The sequence below is a fragment of the Rhinoderma darwinii genome, chromosome 7 (assembly GCF_050947455.1).
Source record: "Rhinoderma darwinii isolate aRhiDar2 chromosome 7, aRhiDar2.hap1, whole genome shotgun sequence".
Classification (NCBI taxonomy): Eukaryota; Metazoa; Chordata; class Amphibia; order Anura; family Rhinodermatidae; genus Rhinoderma; species Rhinoderma darwinii.
The window spans coordinates 38,202,555-38,220,562 of record NC_134693.1 but is presented as its reverse complement, the minus strand read 5'-3'; the positions used below and the strand labels follow the sequence as shown (position 1 = coordinate 38,220,562).

The 18,008-nt window shown below is 43.0% G+C and overlaps 1 protein-coding gene across 4 annotated transcripts in view; it reads right to left on the bottom strand.

The window, feature by feature from the left end:
• Positions 1-18,008, bottom strand: part of ABCA4 (ATP binding cassette subfamily A member 4) — a 134,047-nt gene that overhangs the window by 91,763 nt on the left and 24,276 nt on the right. For all 4 annotated transcript variants that reach the window (XR_012849982.1, XM_075833185.1, XM_075833188.1 and 1 more), the window contains exons 6-7: positions 17,208-17,335; positions 4,968-5,165 (exon numbers count right to left, since the gene is read on the bottom strand). Coding sequence is in view for 3 of the 4 variants with exons in the window: in XM_075833185.1 (XP_075689300.1) it covers positions 4,968-5,165; positions 17,208-17,335 (326 nt within the window). In the remaining variant the exon portion in view is untranslated. The remainder of the gene's footprint in view (positions 1-4,967; positions 5,166-17,207; positions 17,336-18,008) is intronic.

Sequence of the window (18,008 nt, the reverse complement as noted above, 5' to 3'; positions counted from 1 at the left end):
CCAGAGTCGTGCATTACTCCAGGCCACAACCAAACACACTTTTGGCTTTTATGATTCATATAAACTCTGAGGAGCACTAATATGGTAATATAAGTACGGCTAGGCTCACAGCACTTGAAATGGATCCCTTTTTTTGGCTTAACAAGGTATACTGCAAAGAAAGGATGCAACTTAATGCTAACTATATGCACTTTTTGATGGATTTTTATTTTTTTATTTTATTAATGGATATGAATATATATTTGCCACTTTTTCTTATGACAGAGCCAAATGTAGACCATGTAGACATAACCTCTTACATTTGGACATGTCTGCTATTGGCTTCCATTACAAAAAAAACACGTATATTGATGAAGAGGAAGTTAGTGGAAAGACGTGCATGTATGTAGAAAGACGTGCATGTATGTAGAAAGACGTGCATGTATGTAGAAAGACGTGCATGTATGCACATCTTATTTTAAGTGAATTATCAGTAATTTAAAGGCTATGTACACTTTTGACATGGAAAAAATATATTTATATGTTAGTAGTCACCTGGAGTTTAAAAAAAAAAAAAGTTGCCTTCAATTTCAGGCTGCACTCTCCATTCATTTATTCATTTTCAGACCACCTGATATGGAGTTTGCAAACTGCTCTTAGTTTCAAACTTAAAAAAAGAAAGAAAAACCCCATTCTCCGTCTTATCTTAAATTTTTACCGTAAAGACATTATCAATAGGAACTAATGCTATTGTTTTTTTCATATTTTTAAAATGGTATCTATTCTGTGGTGGGGCAATATTTGTCTGCCCTCCTGACATTAAAAAAATATACATATGATAACGATTCACTCACTGTAGGATATTATAGCTATTATATTTTTTAAAGATATTTTTTAAACTGATCAATTAATGGATTTTATCATTAAAAAAAAAAAAGATTTGTATGTCATGTCAGTCACTAATGCTTGATAAATGTTCTATAATGGAGCTGAGGTTCTGCTTGTGAACTTTGGACATGATAAAAGATTTTCCTTGGGTTGGATGCTGTTTTTCATTCTTTTACTCAATGTCAAGATTAGTGTGTCTCTGTTATCAGGAACCCCCATTAGGCTATGTTCACACGGAGTATTTTGGGGGAGGAATATCTGCCTCAAAATTCAGTTTGGAACTTTGAGGCAGATATTCCTCTCCCTGCACGCCGATTTTCGCGGCGATTATCGCCCGCGGCCATTGTTTTTCGCCCGCGGCCATTGAGCGCCGCGGGCATAAAACAGCGAGAAGTACGCTTTCTCCTGCCTCCTATTGACGTCAATGGGAGGTCAGAGGCGGAAGCGCCCGAAGATAGGGCATGTCGCTTCTTTTTCCCGCGAGGCAGTTTTACTGCTCGCGGGAAAAAGACGCCGACGCCTCCCATTGAAATCAATGGGAGGCATTCTCGGGCTGTTTCTGCCGAGTTTTGCGACGCGGTTTCCGCGTCAAAAAACTCGGCAAAATACCCCGTGTGAACATAGCCTTAAACTAAAGAATAGGCGGGGGTCCAAAGCTAAGTTCTCAGTGAAGTGGGGGTCAAGGATGTGCAGTAAATATCCATTGAAATGAATGGAGGTTTAAAGGGTACCGTAGCTAACTTCCAAAAAATTTCTGACATGTCATAGTGACATGTCAGAAGTTTAAATTGGTGGGGGCCCGAGCAATGAGACCCCCACCGATCGCTAAAACGAAGCGGCAGAAGCACTAGGGTGAGTGCTGAGCCGCTTCATTTCTGATCAGCTTTCCTCGGAAAGCCGAGCAATTGCTGTACGGGCCCATAGACTTTCTATTGAGCCCGTACACCAATTGCTCAGCTTTCAGAGAAAAGCCGTTCAGAAAAGAAGTAGCTTAGCGCTCACCTGAGCGCTTCTGCAGCTTTGTTTTAGCAATCAGTGGGGGTCTCAGTGCTTGGACACCCACTGATCTCAAAACTTCTGACATGTCACTACGACATGTCAGAAGTTTTTTGAAATTTTACTTACCCTTTAAGTAACTGTCATTCATTTCAATGGATATTTACTGCACATGCGGTTCCTTTACACTATAAACAAAACATGAGACCTCCTCATTCTTGAGAGTCTCAGCTGTTGGATCCGATTAATCTGACGTGCCAATCATGTCTGCCATACAAGGTCTGCCATACAAGCCTTTTGTCAAAAATTCCTTTAATGTTATTAGTATGCCTACCCAAGGCTGTCTGTTTAATTCTGTTTATGCCTCCATCTTTCCTAGAGCTTCTCTGGGGAGGGACTGACCAGGGTCGTAGCTAGGGGGGGGGCAGGCGGGGCATGTGCCCCGGGCGCAACTTAGAGGGGGCGCCAGCGCCACCTCCTCCTGCACTATAATTGTACCTGTGTCCGGCCATTCAGCGCCTTTCCACGAGTGAAGCGACGATGAAAGGCGCTGAGTGACAGGGAAAGTTATTCTGCCCAGCCAATCAGCGCCTTTCATAGATTCTGCGTTCAACCCCCAGGAGACCTGCGCAGAAGAGAGCTAAGGTGAGTTTAAATAGTTTTTTCTTATTTTTTTTATTGTAATACAAGTGTGTGGCTGTATCTCAAGGGGGGGGGGACTTTATCTACGGAGGGGGGACTTTATCTACGGGGGGGACTTTATCTATGGGGGGACTTTATCTACGGAGGGGGGACTTTATCTACGGAGGGGGGCCTTTGTCTACAAGGGGGACTTTATCTACGGGGGGACTTTATCTACGGGGGGGACTTTATCTACACGGGGGGGCTTTATCTACGGAGGGGGGACTTTGTCTACACGGGGGGGGCTTTATCTACGAGGGGGGACTTCATCTATGTGGGGGGGGGCTTTATCTACACACGGGGAGGTGTCTATCTACAGGGGGGGCTATATACTGGGGTGGGCTATCTATGGAGCACCATATACAGGGGTGGGCTATAGCTACAGGGAGGCTATATAGTATATAGCCCACCCCTGTAGATATAGCCCACCCCTGTAGATATAGTCCCCCTGTAGATATAGTCCCCCCTGTAGATATAGTCCCACCTGTAGATATAGTCCCACCTGTATATAGCCCACACCTGTATATAGCCCCCCCTGTATATAGCCCCCCCTGTAGATATAGTCCCCCTGTAGATATAGTACCCCTGTAGATATAGCCCACCCCTGTAGATATAGCCCACCCCTGTAGATATAGCCCCCCTGTAGATATAGTCCCCCTGTAGATATAGCCAACCCCTGTATATAGTCCCCCTGTAGATATAGCCCACTCCTGTATATAGTCCCCCTGTAGATATAGCCAACCCCTGTATATAGTCCCCCTGTAGATATAGCCCACTCCTGTATATAGTCCCTCTGTAGATATAGCCCACCCCTGTATATAGTTCCCCTGTAGATATAGCCCACCCCTGTATATAGTCCCCCTGTAGATATAGCCCACCCCTGTATATAGTATCCCACAAATAGCTCCCCCTATAGTGCTCCACAGAAAGCCCACCCCTGTATATAGCCCCCCTGTAACTATAGTCCAGCCCTGTATATAGTGCTCTACAGATAGCCCACCCCTGTATATAGTATATACAGGGGTGGGCTATCTGTGGAGCACTATATACAGGGGTGGACTATCTAGTGGAGCACTATATACAGGGGTGGACTATATGTACAGGGGGCTATATACAGGGGTGGGCTATATGTGGAGCACTATATACAGGGGTGGACTATATGTGGAGCACTATATACAGGGGTGGGCTATATCTACAGGGGGCTACATACTGGGTTGGGCTATCTGTGGAGCACTACATACAGGGGTAGGCTATATCTACAGGGGGGCTATATACATGGGTGGGCTATATCTACAGGGGGGCTATATACAGGGGTGGGCTATCTGTGGAGCACTATATACAGGGGTGGACTATATCTACAGGGGGCTATATATAGGGTTGGGTTATATGTGGAGCACTATATACAGGGCTGGGCTATATCTACAGGGGGCTAAATACAGGGGTGGGCGATCTGTAGAGCACTATAGGGGGAGTTATTTTTGGGACACTATATACAGGGGTGGGCTATATCGGGGCACTATCTACAGGGGGCTCTATGGCAGGCACTATCTACAGGGGGCACAGTGTGTGTGTGGGACACGGTGTATGGTGCTATTATAATTAGAGGTGCAGTGTATGGCGCGATTCTATTTAGGGGCGTAGTGTGTGGTATAATGAGAACTTTATATTTATTTATAGGTGCAGAAATGATTTATTTTTTGTGAAACAGCAACTCCCAGCATATCCTTATCATTGTTCGGGCCATGCTGGGAGCTGTAGTTTTACGCCGTACATACCTATACGGCAGGGGTTGCACTAAATTGAGCTGTATTTGTGCTGGTGCTGTATTTATGTACTGAGCTTGGTTCTGGGGCTGTATATATGTACTGAGCTTGGTTCTGGTGTTGTGTATAGAACCATATTGCTTGTAAAATGTACAAATGTTTTTATGCTCGCGTTACATAAAAAGAAATGACACGTCGATTGGTAGAGAAAACAAACACGGCGAGGGGGAAGGAGATGTCGGGAAAGAGGTTGGGGGGGGGCGCCGCCAAACTGAATCTTTGCCCCGGGTGCTGGAGAACCTAGCTACCCCTCTGGGACTGACACTCTACGTTACATGTTAATCAAATGTCGTAGCTGTAATATTTACATTGGACAGAAAATAGCTAGTATGAGGATGTTATAATTGACAATTGTATCGGTTTTAACCCCACCGAACGTTAGCATGTTGTAGCCAGCTCTAGATATATTGATTGTTTTGTTTCCGCAAGAATGCAATTCTTTATTTCACAGCTCTCATACTATTTTTTTAGCTTAACTTAGAAATCGTATGCATTGACCGTACTCTTTTCCATTACGGTGGGCTACATCTTTAAAATAAATAAATAAATAAATGTATTGGAAAATAGCTGGACCAAACCAAAAGGAGGGAGAGTACTTACAATGTCAAACACTTTGAAGAAGTCAATGTTAGCATACAGCACATCTTCTATCCTCTGTAACCTTTGCTGGGACAAGACACACATTGCATTACGCACTGTATGCATTCCTCTGCGACTGCTGAATATGATGAATTGCTCCAAGAGGGTCTGGCTGCAAGCAATGTCCTTCAGAGACAGGTCTGGGATACCAGATGCAAACTAAAAATAGAAAATGAGCAAGAAAATCTTGTTATTTTCATATTCACAAATTCATGATCTTAATGTTAAAGAAGCACTTGACATTCAGGATACAGTCAAATGATGCTTGCATGAAATTACAATTTTTGGAGTGTAATAACTATTCAAATAAAGTGAAAAATACTTGCATGCAGGCCAAGACTAGACTCCATAATGACAGAAAGATTTATATGCAATTCTGATCTCCCTCATATTTACGAAGTTATAAAATAAGTAGGCAAAGCAAGGGCTCTGTGTAGACATGACTCTTGGCTTCTGCTAACATGGTGGTCCTGAGCACTGAACCGTGTGGTCATTTAGCTAAACATTTCCTAAACTATCTAAATAAAAGAATATACCATTAACAGCGTGCCTCCATTTATGCATACATACATTATAAAATAATGCAAGGCTCAACCATGCAGTGATGGGCCTACCATGCAGGGTTGCCAGCCATCCACAAATTCCTGGACAGTCATTAAAACAAGGGACTTTTTACCAGTTTCCATTAAAAAAAAATGCATGCATCTGTTTTTTTGTTTAAGTAAGAAGAGCTTGATGCTGCTAATGTGTTCACATTAGTAGAGTTACCTAAAGACATATAATACTTATCGGCTTTTTATTTTTAATTATGGTTTTCAAATTTGTCCATAAATTATTTTTTTGTCTTTCTGTGATTTTTGAATAAGTTGTCCAAAAAAAATAAAACATTGAATTGGCAACTCTGCTAACAAGGAATTATGCTGTAACATTATTAAGTATGCCCCACACAGCACTTTGGATGCCAGGACTTGACCATTGTGGTAGGATAGTGTGGTGTTATGTTCAGAAGACATCCATGAAGGGGCTGTGGAGAAGCTGTAGGGGGTCGCAGCGATTGCAGTTGCAACCAAGCCCTGAAGCCAGGGGGCGCAAGGCCCCGCACGTCATGTGTATCGACAGTTACTGTAGCAACTTTGGCCTATGTAGTTTCCAATAGGTGAAACTGCACGAGCCGCTGTTAACTGCAGTAACTGCCTCCTATACTTATCCTCCTTGCTTCTGAGTCAGGTCCTCTTCATCTTCGGACTCAGAGCTGCGCCCGGAGCTGAGGAGTGCCCGACTAAGGAGCAAGTAGTGTAAGTATAAGGATACGGTCTGCTGAGGCCCTGTATCTAAGCCTATCATGTGTGATACTGCCTGCTGAGCCATGTATAGGTGTAATGGCAGGAAGGAGGTGAAGGGAAAGTGAGCCCTAATCTACCCACCGCCCTGTCCCTGCCTACTTGCAACGACCCGCCCTAGGCGACGAGGTACAACTGGGCGGCGGTCCCTACGCTGTCTAAGTGCACAGGAAAACAAACAGGGAACATGCAAGGGAAGGGGCAGTAGCCACGGAACGCCACGAGGAAACGGAGCGGCGAACGGACAGTCAGGACCAGGACGAAGTGAGTACACCCAAGCGGGCAAGGAGACAGAAGCAAGCCAGGGGCAAAGCAAAGCAGGTCAAGCAGAACTGCAGCAAGGCAGAAGCACGGCAGAAGCAGGCTGGAGCAAGCAGCAGTGGGGCCAGGAATCCAAAAGAATTACAAGCACTGAGGGAGAGAACAGGGCAGGTAATAAAGGACAGGGGGCGGAGCTAACTCCGACAGACCAGGCCGCGATAGGCTCTCCCACTCCTGAGCCTGCCACCCTGGTTGGTGGGAGATGGTGTCAGTCGAACAGGTCTGGCCTCAGGTGTGGATTGATTAATCCCAGGAGTATTTATTCTGCCTGTATAAACGTTTAAAATAATTGTTTATTATCAAAATTATTAAAATTGGTAGGGCACAGAGTGCCAAAAGATCCAGGTACAGGCGTTGGCAACCAGATCAAGAGCGCAGACTGAGATGTATGTGACAAAAAGATAGAGAATCAGCACGCACCCATTCATGGATGCCTGATTGTATCAAAGGTGAAGTGATCACATATAAACTGACTCAGAGTGCTTGGCAAATATTGATGAGATCTGATTGCCACAGATTAGTTAACAGGCACACTCCCAACGCGTTTCTGCACCTTGTAGGGGAGCATCCTCAGGGGTACGAGTTGCCTGAATTTATTAACGTACAGTTGCCTGTCAGCTGATATTCAGCTGTTCGTTTTAGTGTGACGGCGCATATGAGACATCTGATGGTGGTCTGACGCGCGCCGTGGAAACTCGGAAGTTTTATTCACCCAAGCCCCACCCATAGGGGCGTTGCGTAGTATCGGGCCGTCCAATGAAGGAATAAGGCGTGTGAAAACACACGCCCCTACAGGGGGCGGTTCCATAGTAACCACGCAGCCTATGAAAGAGATGCATAGAGCATCAGTGGTAACAAGGGGGAGCTAAAGGTGGCCAGAACATACAGCGCCGATACCAAGGCTGGAATAAGCGCTATGTATGCAAAACAAGGGATCTAGTGAGCAAAACAAAGCACAAAATCCAACAAAGTAGTGTATCAATAGCCAGGATCAGACAGACTATGGATCATCAGATCCAATATAGGTAAGCAGTACAGGAATGAAAGCTGAAAACAGTACAGGAATGAGCTCTTAAACAATCCCATAGCATATCAATGAAAGGTAAATGCAGAAAAACAGTAATTGGGCAAGGCAAATTATAAGAACGGAAGGTAGGATATAGACTCATTGAGGCCCAGTGGCTTGATGGTTTGCATCCTGAAAATCCACTGGGCCTCCTTCTGTAGAACACGTCTATCCCAATTACCTCCCCTGGCAGGAATACTGACATGTTCTATACCTTGGAACTTAATAGAAGAGGGGTCTCCCTTGTGGTGGTCCCATACATGTCGAGAAATAGAAGTGTCAGCTTTATTCTGAATGTCACAAATATGGTCCCGAATCCTGCGTCTGAACTCCCTTATTGTCTTACCGACATACTGCATGCCACATTGACACGTAATCAGGTACACCACCCCCTTGGTGAGGCAGTTGATAAACGACCTATTGGAAAACGTGACTCCTGTCACAGTACTTTTGAATGTTTTGCTTTTCCAAACAGAGCTACAAGCTTTGCATCTACCACACTGGAATGACCCAGTGACATTAGTCGAAAGCCAAGTGATGACAGCAGGTGTCTTCAGATGGCTGTGCACCAATCTGTCCTTAAGATTACGGCCCCTCCGGAAAGTGATCTGAGGACGGTCCCCAACTAAACCACCTACGTCCGGGTCCGCTTTAAGGATGTCCCAGTATGAGGTAAGAATATTTCTCACCTCAGCGTGCGCAACATCGTAGGTACCAATTATCCTCATAACGTTGTCCTTCTCTGGAGATACTTTAGGGTTCAGTAGGGACTCCCTATTTGATGTAATAGCATGTTGGTATGCCGATTTCAAGACACCACTGGGATACCCTTTGTGCTCAAATCTCTTTCTCAGACCATTGGCCGACATTTGAAAGTCTGGGATTGATAGTGTGTCTCAGAACGCTAGCATCTATTTGGACAGGATTTTGAGGCCCTTCGTGACGGCACTTCCGTCCTATGTGCGTGACACAATGGAGGTCCTCAGGAAGCTTGAAGGGATCAAAGTTGAATCCAATGTCCAATTGGCAAGTCTTGATGCAGAGGCCCTTTACAGCTCCATCCCCCATTCTTTGGGATGTGGTGCTGTTGAATACTTCCTCAATGAGAGAGGGGCTCAGTTTGGTGCGCATAATCAGTTTGTGCTCATCCTGTTGCGTTTTGTGTTGGAGCACAACTTCTTCATCTTTGAACAGAAGTTCTTTCACCAGCTCAGAGGAGTTGCCATGGGTAGTCCCTGTGCTCCCACCTATGCCAATCTCTATCTGGGCTGGTGGGAGAGAGAATTTGTGTTTTGTGACAGAATGGAGAAATATGTCTCTTCCATTGTGTTATGGTTAAGATTCATTGATGACATTTTGATACTGTGGTCAGGTACAACAGCAGAATTTGGAGAATTTGTCTCTATTCTGAACATCAATGACCTGGGTCTTTACTTTACCTCTGAAATCAAGGATAATCATATCACATTCCTTGACATCCAAATAGAGAAGACTGACCAGGGACATATCCAGACACAAATCTTTAGGAAAAGCACGGCCACCAATAGCCTTCTCAGATGGGATAGTTGTCACCCTAAACCCCTGAAGATGGGCATCCCAAAGGGTCAGTATATTAGAGCGAGGCGGAACTGTACCACACTGTCAGACTTTCAAATGTCGGCCAATGGTCTGAGAAAGAGATTTGAGCACAAAGGGTATCCCAGTGGTGTCTTGAAATCGGCATACCAACATGCTATTACATCAAATAGGGAGTCCCTACTGAACCCTAAAGTATCTCCAGAGAAGGACAACGTTATGAGGATAATTGGTACCTACGATGTTGCGCACGCTGAGGTGAGAAATATTCTTACCTCATACTGGGACATCCTTAAAGCGGACCCGGACGTAGGTGGTTTAGTTGGGGACCGTCCTCAGATCACTTTCCGGAGGGGCCGTAATCTTAAGGACAGATTGGTGCACAGCCATCTGAAGACACCTGCTGTCACCACTTGGCTTTCGACTAATGTCACTGGGTCATTCCAGTGTGGTAGATGCAAAGCTTGTAGCTCTGTTTGGAAAAGCAAAACATTCAAAAGTACTGTGACAGGAGTCACGTTTTCCAATAGGTCGTTTATCAACTGCCTCACCAAGGGGGTGGTGTACCTGATTACGTGTCAATGTGGCATGCAGTATGTCGGTAAGACAATAAGGGAGTTCAGACGCAGGATTCGGGACCATATTTGTGACATTCAGAATAAAGCTGACACTTCTATTTCTCGACATGTATGGGACCACCACAAGGGAGACCCCTCTTCTATTAAGTTCCAAGGTATAGAACATGTCAGTATTCCTGCCAGGGGAGGTAATTGGGATAGACGTGTTCTACAGAAGGAGGCCCAGTGGATTTTCAGGATGCAAACCATCAAGCCACTGGGCCTCAATGAGTCTATATCCTACCTTCCGTTCTTATAATTTGCCTTGCCCAATTACTGTTTTTCTGCATTTACCTTTCATTGATATGCTATGGGATTGTTTAAGAGCTCATTCCTGTACTGTTTTCAGCTTTCATTCCTGTACTGCTTACCTATATTGGATCTGATGATCCATAGTCTGTCTGATCCTGGCTATTGATACACTACTTTGTTGGATTTTGTGCTTTGTTTTGCTCACTAGATCCCTTGTTTTGCATACATAGCGCTTATTCCAGCCTTGGTATCGGCGCTGTATGTTCTGGCCACCTTTAGCTCCCCCTTGTTACCACTGATGCTCTATGCATCTCTTTCATAGGCTGCGTGGTTACTATGGAACCGCCCCCTGTAGGGGCGTGTGTTTTCACACGCCTTATTCCTTCATTGGACGGCCCGATACTACGCAACGCCCCTATGGGTGGGGCTTGGGTGAATAAAACTTCCGAGTTTCCACGGCGCGCGTCAGACCACCATCAGATGTCTCATATGCGCCGTCACACTAAAACGAACAGCTGAATATCAGCTGACAGGCAACTGTACGTTAATAAATTCAGGCAACTCGTACCCCTGAGGACGCTCCCCTACAAGGTGCAGAAACGCGTTGGGAGTGTGCCTGTTAACTAATCTGTGGCAATCAGATCTCATCAATATTTGCCAAGCACTCTGAGTCAGTTTATATGTGATCACTTCACCTTTGATACAATCAGGCATCCATGAATGGGTGCGTGCTGATTCTCTATCTTTTTGTCACATACATCTCAGTCTGCGCTCTTGATCTGGTTGCCAACGCCTGTACCTGGATCTTTTGGCACTCTGTGCCCTACCAATTTTAATAATTTTGATAATAAACAATTATTTTAAACGTTTATACAGGCAGAGTAATTACACCCTAGTAATTTAAACGTATACCTCTACACAGTAATCTTTTGTATTAAATCCCAGGAGTATACCTAGATGAAGTACCTGGCAGATCCCTAACAATAGGGGTCACAGTCTTCTATATATGCTGTGATAGATGATAGATAGATAGATAGATAGATAGATAGATAGATAGATAGATAGATAGATAGATAGATAGATAGATAGATAGATAGATAGATAGATAGATAGATAGATATGTGTAAAATTGCTTTTTTGGGGAGGGGAAAAACATATGTCTTGGGGCTCGTACCCATGATCATATAAGACCCTAATAATGCCCCCGGCTGCTAGTGAGTCATCGATGGGTTGGGTCACTTAAGAAACTCAGGGATGCAGCTAAAAGTTATGGCTGTGAAGAGAAGTTTCCCGGGGGGCTAAGCTGAAGCACTGGGACCCATGAGCCTTTGGCTACACCCTTGTGGAGAGGGGTTATTGTAGTGTTTTGCAAATCTAGGACAGACAAGCGGGTATAGGTTATGGCTGTGTTCAGCTGATCCAGAATGCATTGATACGTATGGGTTGTTATGATTCAGATTGAGGGAAGAGGCAATTGTTTACTCAGCAAGAGTAGGTTCATTTTGATTTTTCTAGGGTCCCCCTCCACAGTACCCAGTGTCCTAGAGGTCTGCTGCTAGCAGGGCTGGGCAATTAATTAAATAAATTTGTCTAATTGCCATTGTCGCCACTCAAGATTTTGTTTTACTACAGGATCGAGAAATAGAATCAACTTACATGCGGCCCTTAGAAGAGGGAAAATAATCATCGTTGCAAGATGAGCATTGTCCATGAGCTTGAAAACAATCAAGATTTTATTTTTAGGCCATTTTGTCCAGCCCTAGCTGCCAGGGTACCCCAGGAGGATCTATCACTTAGTGGACGGCTATGTAAATGCTCATTTTCTTGGCAATAGTATTACATTACAAAACATCATTGAAATCAAGCGTCATCCATTCAATTCAGTAAATGTTGTCAGTTTCAAGAGCCAAAGCGACACCTGACATGGATCTTAGTTATAGCTAGTAGGGTATATCCTGATTTGGAACCCCTTCCTCGTATCATCTTTATATACCCTGGATGGAAAGCTCAACAATGCCAGGCAGGATCTAAGCCAAATTAAAAAATCTTGTTCTATAAAGGTAAAAAATAAATCATTATTTTATCTATTTTAAATACCTTCCAGTAATTTATGATTTTGAAGATAAAGGCCATACAGTGATATGTTGCAATGTATGACACTTTTTTTTATATTCCCATAATATGGGGAAATTCTACTCTTTACACTTAATGGTCATACAAATTCAATGAATTAATAGACTTCCTGTCAGGGGGTTTGTCCTGAGAAAACCGGAGTACTTAACGTGTCAGAAAATGATCACTTGATCTTAGCATTTCAGTCAGTGAAAGTGTTATCTGTACGCCACGATTAGTCTGGCAAACAAGGTAATAGACTTTCTGCATACAGTAGACATATTTATCTGCTGAGAACATAATGGAATGTCTTTTATTACAAATCAATATGGGAAATGAAGAATCATCAGAGTGGAACTAATGTCAGCCTGTGGGGATTTGGTTACCTATTACTGGTTCTCATTTTAAGTATAAATGTATGCCTGACTGAGGGAGATGACTGAACCGATTGGGCTCAAGCATAATACCAGCATTCACAGCGTGTTCAGCAATACGGAGACAGACAGTCATTAGACTTCTGTACCAGAGAAGCCAACATTGCAAAACGCAGTCAAACTCTCAAGACATCATTTCATTTCTTATTGCTAAACTGCAGTGAATCTCTTGTTTCAGCTTAGAATCAATTTCCTATATTAAAAAAAAGTTAGTTTCATGTTTTTCTCTTTTGGATTGTCCCCATGAGGAAGCATGGTTATAAAAAGTATGTATAAATTTTTGGATTTCCAAGCAAGCTCTGGATGTGCAGTTAGATAAAACTCAACTCAATTGGTACAATTGACTTATTAATAGGGTTACCACACATTGTATGTATGTAATATCAACCCAAACTACCATACTATTCTATCACCAGGCCAATTTGACCTTGAAGACCAGATCAATTTTTAGATTTCTCCACTTTACATCCCAGCACCCATAACTTTTTTTTTTTCGACGTAGCTGTGTGAGACTGTTTTTTTCGGGACGAGATGACCTTTATGTTGGTGAGATTTTTTAGTACATATACATTATTGTTTCATTTTGATCAATTTTCATTTTGACAAAAAATGCCGAAAAAAAATACCACTGCAGTTTTTATTTAAATTTTTTTTACATCATACACCGATCATCTAAACTATGCTATACATTTATTATGTTTTGGGACTTATATTTAATAAAGTTGAAGGGGTTTTCACATGAGGGAAATGTAGGACATATACACAGGATATGTCATAAATATCTGACAGATGCGGGTCCCATGCAAGCTACGCTGCTTCTGTAACCACTATTCAGTTATATGGGAGTTACGGAAACAGCGTAGCTCAGCCAGTTACGCTGTTTCTGGAACTCCTGACTATGTAATCAGTAAGTGACCGGGAGGCAGCGTGAGCACAAAAATCTAGAACGAGTTTTAGGGGGCCCCGTTCTAGAGATAGGTGCGGGTCCCATAGGTGGGGCCCGCATCTATCTGACATTTATGACATATCCTGTGGATATGTCATAAATGTCCCTCATGGGAAAACCCCTTTAATTCATTGCAAAAATGTGCATTTTTTTTGTACATTTTTTTTTTACTGCTTTTCATTATTTACTATTACTTTTTTATTATTAATTTAACTTCTTTAACCCCATAGGGGAATGTATCACTTACATTTTTTTTACCTATATGTCAGTACATTAACCTGTGTACTGATTATACACAGGCAGTTGTTAGGGCATACCTAATTATGACCTAACAACAGGAAATATGATCAGACAGCCCTGGGGTCCTTCAATGGACCTTCAAGGTATGTTCCTCAATTGCGTCAAAGGGAGTCCCTGTGATGCAATCAAAGGGGGACGCCCCTTTTCACTATTTCCCTTTTAATGCTGCAATCATCGTTGATCATGGCATTCAAGGGGTTAACAGTGGAAATCAGAGGTTACTCTGATCTCCGAGCATTAGAGCGGGGCTGTGACTGTGTATTACAATCATTGCCTCACTCCTGATCGCACAGGCACACTTGCTGTGCCCATGCAATCAGCAGGACGAGTATGCTAGTCCTGATGCGGCAAAGTCCTGCCACTCATGACGAGTATACTCGTCATAGGTCGGCAACCATTTAAAGGGATTCTTTACTTTGGATATTCTCTATTTGCTAGAAATTTCCCTTGACAATAAGCAGGTCTACCCTTGCAGGGACACCAGAGATCAGTTGTAATCTGTGGGAAAATCTGGGAGTTAGGCCCCATGCACACGACTGTGCCCGTAATTACGACCCGTAATTACAGGCACGGCCGGCAGTGGACGACCGCGGGCAGCCGGCCGTTTTTACGGGCCGTGCTCCCATTATAAAGTATAGGACCCTGGTCCGTAAAATAAGAAAATAGGACATGTCCTATTTTTTTCGGCCGGTTTCTATGGCACGGACACCCTCCCGTAGACATACGGGAAGGTGTCCGTCGGCCATAGAAATGAATGGGCCCGTAATTACAGACCGTAATTATGGGTGATTTTACAGTTGTGTGCATGGGGCCTAAGTGTTCAATTTATCTGCAGCGCCAACAATAAGGAAATAAAACATTACACAGTGGTCATCCAAATTAATGGGTTGTCTGTCTAATGCAGGACAGGACAGTTCCTCCAGAGCGAGAGACGATCTTTGTAATCGCTATACACTGAGGATGAAGAGCCTGGACAGAGAACCCCGCCCCTTCTATTAACGACTTTGATATTAGGAGGATTGAAATGATTGAGCATTAAGTTTGATTTGTGAACTCAACAGCTAGAGATATAGACATATGTGACTTGTAGCAAAACCCTCTTGCTAGAATCTGGACAGCATTATCCACAAGGAATATCTACTTTTTGCCACTTTTCTATTTTGCTGATGCCGCCATTTTTACAACAGTGACAACTGGAAGTACCCAGACAACAGGAAGTACCCTGACCTGATGATCAGCTGACATCGCCGGTTGAAGCTGTGGGCAACCACACATGGTTAAGTTGAATCTGCCAGAGTCTTAGACACATTTTCTGGTAGTGGCTCTACCCTGGGCTCTGAGAGGCAGACCCCCCTCTATGATACCCTATTAACGCTGTATCTAAGCAATATTATTAGCAGATCCTACAGTATTGATTGTCTCTTACATTTTGTATGAATTGCATTAATCCCAGTGAAACCAATGAATGAAATAATCACCTGATGAGAAACCTGACAAACATTTCTTTGCAACGTGTGACTTGTCAAACCAGATACTATGTCAAATAAAATGTGTCCGACCCTTTCTCCTCCCTCTCTGTGACTCAAGATGCTTTCTGTAATGTTTCAGTAATAAGGCTTAATTTATGATTCAACCCCCAAGATAGTACAAAGAAAATGATTTTTCTCCTTCTTGGCCTTTCCCAGAAATCTAGTGGTCACCAGCAGAGAGTACTGTACAGATAACCAGTGCTGAGTCAATGTGAGCATAATGATCCACTAGGCGTCCTGCATTATCTTCGCAGTGATGACTAAGCCTGGAGTGGTTTGTGTCAGAATGAACTTCACATGCTTCATCGAAACATCAGCTACTTAAACGTTGCATTCTGGTTTCTAGAATGTTGACCTATTGATCTGTACTTGACTAGAAATAAATTATCTCTTGTAGAAAACCTTTAATGAAAAGACTGGAGCTTACTCACATGATTGAGCGGATAATAAACCCACAAAACAATCTCTCCTAAACTCATTAAGGTCATTGGAGACTGAGAGTAAAGGCCTTTTCACACAGGCCATGATCGGACAAACGAGTGTTCATATGTAAACAGGGAGATGTGCTGGAAATGTATGGGGACGGAAGATCCTAGTAACAATCGCTCGTCCCCGTACATTACTGATCATTGCTCCTTGTGAAAGGAGCAAACGAGCACCGATCAACGAGCTGTATCGTTGATCGGCGCTAGTTTTTACAGCCCATATCGGGCTGTGTAATGGGACCTTTAGTCCATATTGCTGACTCAGTATATAGCAACTATGTAACTATGTGTAGATAGCCACCAACAAGTGGATTTAATGTGGTTAAAGTGCCCCCATCTTACTCACACTCTCTAAGGTTACATACATGATGAGCTAGAGCAAGGAGTGCTCGTACTCTGATTACATTTTAGTCCCTGAATACTGATCTAGGTTGGAGTGGGGCACTATTTGAATTTAAAAAAACTTTGAGTGTGAGTAACATTTCCGCTTTAATTCACAGCCCGACCCTACTCTCTACTGAACTTTTCTTTTGCCAAGTGATCATACTGGAAATGCCAGTTGTTGTGTCAGTCTAAATGAATACCTGTCACAAAGTATCCGAACACAATGAGTAAAAGATTAATACATTACACACAAGTAACTTAATGTTTATAGAAACAACTGGAGCAAGAAACACATTCCAATCCGACAGCACAATATATTTTTTTTCTCAAACATAATCTGTGCCAAATCTAAATATTAGTGAAAATGAAATCAACATAGAAATGACATAATAGCTAGTAGAGTAAGGCTTTCTTTTATTTCATTATACAGATGAACACTTAGCCTTACCAATTCCAATCTCATATGATACTTACATTGCACAGAAGCTTAACTTGAAGCCTGGGCCCCGATGCAAAATCTGAAACAAGGGCCCATCAGCTACAATGTGTCATTTATAATACTGATGCCTTATGTGCTAGAGGGGTCTTTGGGCTCCCTCAGGCACCAGGGCCCAGGTATGACTGCCACCTCTGCACCTCCTAGATCCACGTCACTGATCCCACCGACAGTTTTATATTTACTTGTCTCATCATTTACACCCATAACAGCTGAGTACAAATATTATTAGAAATAATGAATATGCAATGTTATCGGATTGGATCGGTTATGGCTCGTGTTTATCTGTACTAACATGCAGGGATCAGATTAGCGAGTGAAGTTGTCCGCCATTTTGTTCCTACCTGTTCAACCCGCACTTGAGCGTTTATGAGCTGATACACCACAGAGTCAGACAGTCCAATATCTTTCAGCAGAAACAAAGTCAACAATTCATCATCCTTTAAGATGTCTCTAATTCGTAAACCACGTCCTATATAGGGAAATACCCAGACAGTATTACACAGACGCAGATTCATAACATTTAAGCATCATTAATAAAGCAAAATAATAGAGCAAAATACTAAGAAACCCGCATTTAGGCCCCATGCACACGACGGTAAAAATTCTCCGTAATTGCGGACCGTAAAATGGTCCGCAATTATGGACCCATTCGCTTCTGTTGGTGGCGGACACCTTTCCGTATCGCTGCGGATAGGTGTCCGTGCCGCAGAATTGTAGCACAAAAGATAGGAAAATTCGGGCTGCGGCGGTCTCCCGTGGTTACGGGCACGGCCGTGTGCATGAGGCCTAACTGAACAAGCATGGAACAAATTTCTGCAGACTATGTATGACTAATAATATCCAATAGAAAATGGATTAGTAGATTTTCTGGATTATCGGACATTCTATAATGTCATTAATAACTGCTCTGCTATGTTGACCAACCATTGACCATCCAAGTCGGGTGTTGGGTTATTACTGAGAAGGAATTTTGTATTATACACAGCTATAACACTGTATGTGAAGACAGAAAATATTTTCTAGCTTGTAATCACACACTTTTTCACCTAATGGCTAATTCTATATGTAGAAAGAAAGTAGCTTCTAAGATATATCGGGGGTTATGTAAAGAAGTAAAAAATAATAACACAATAAGAGATATA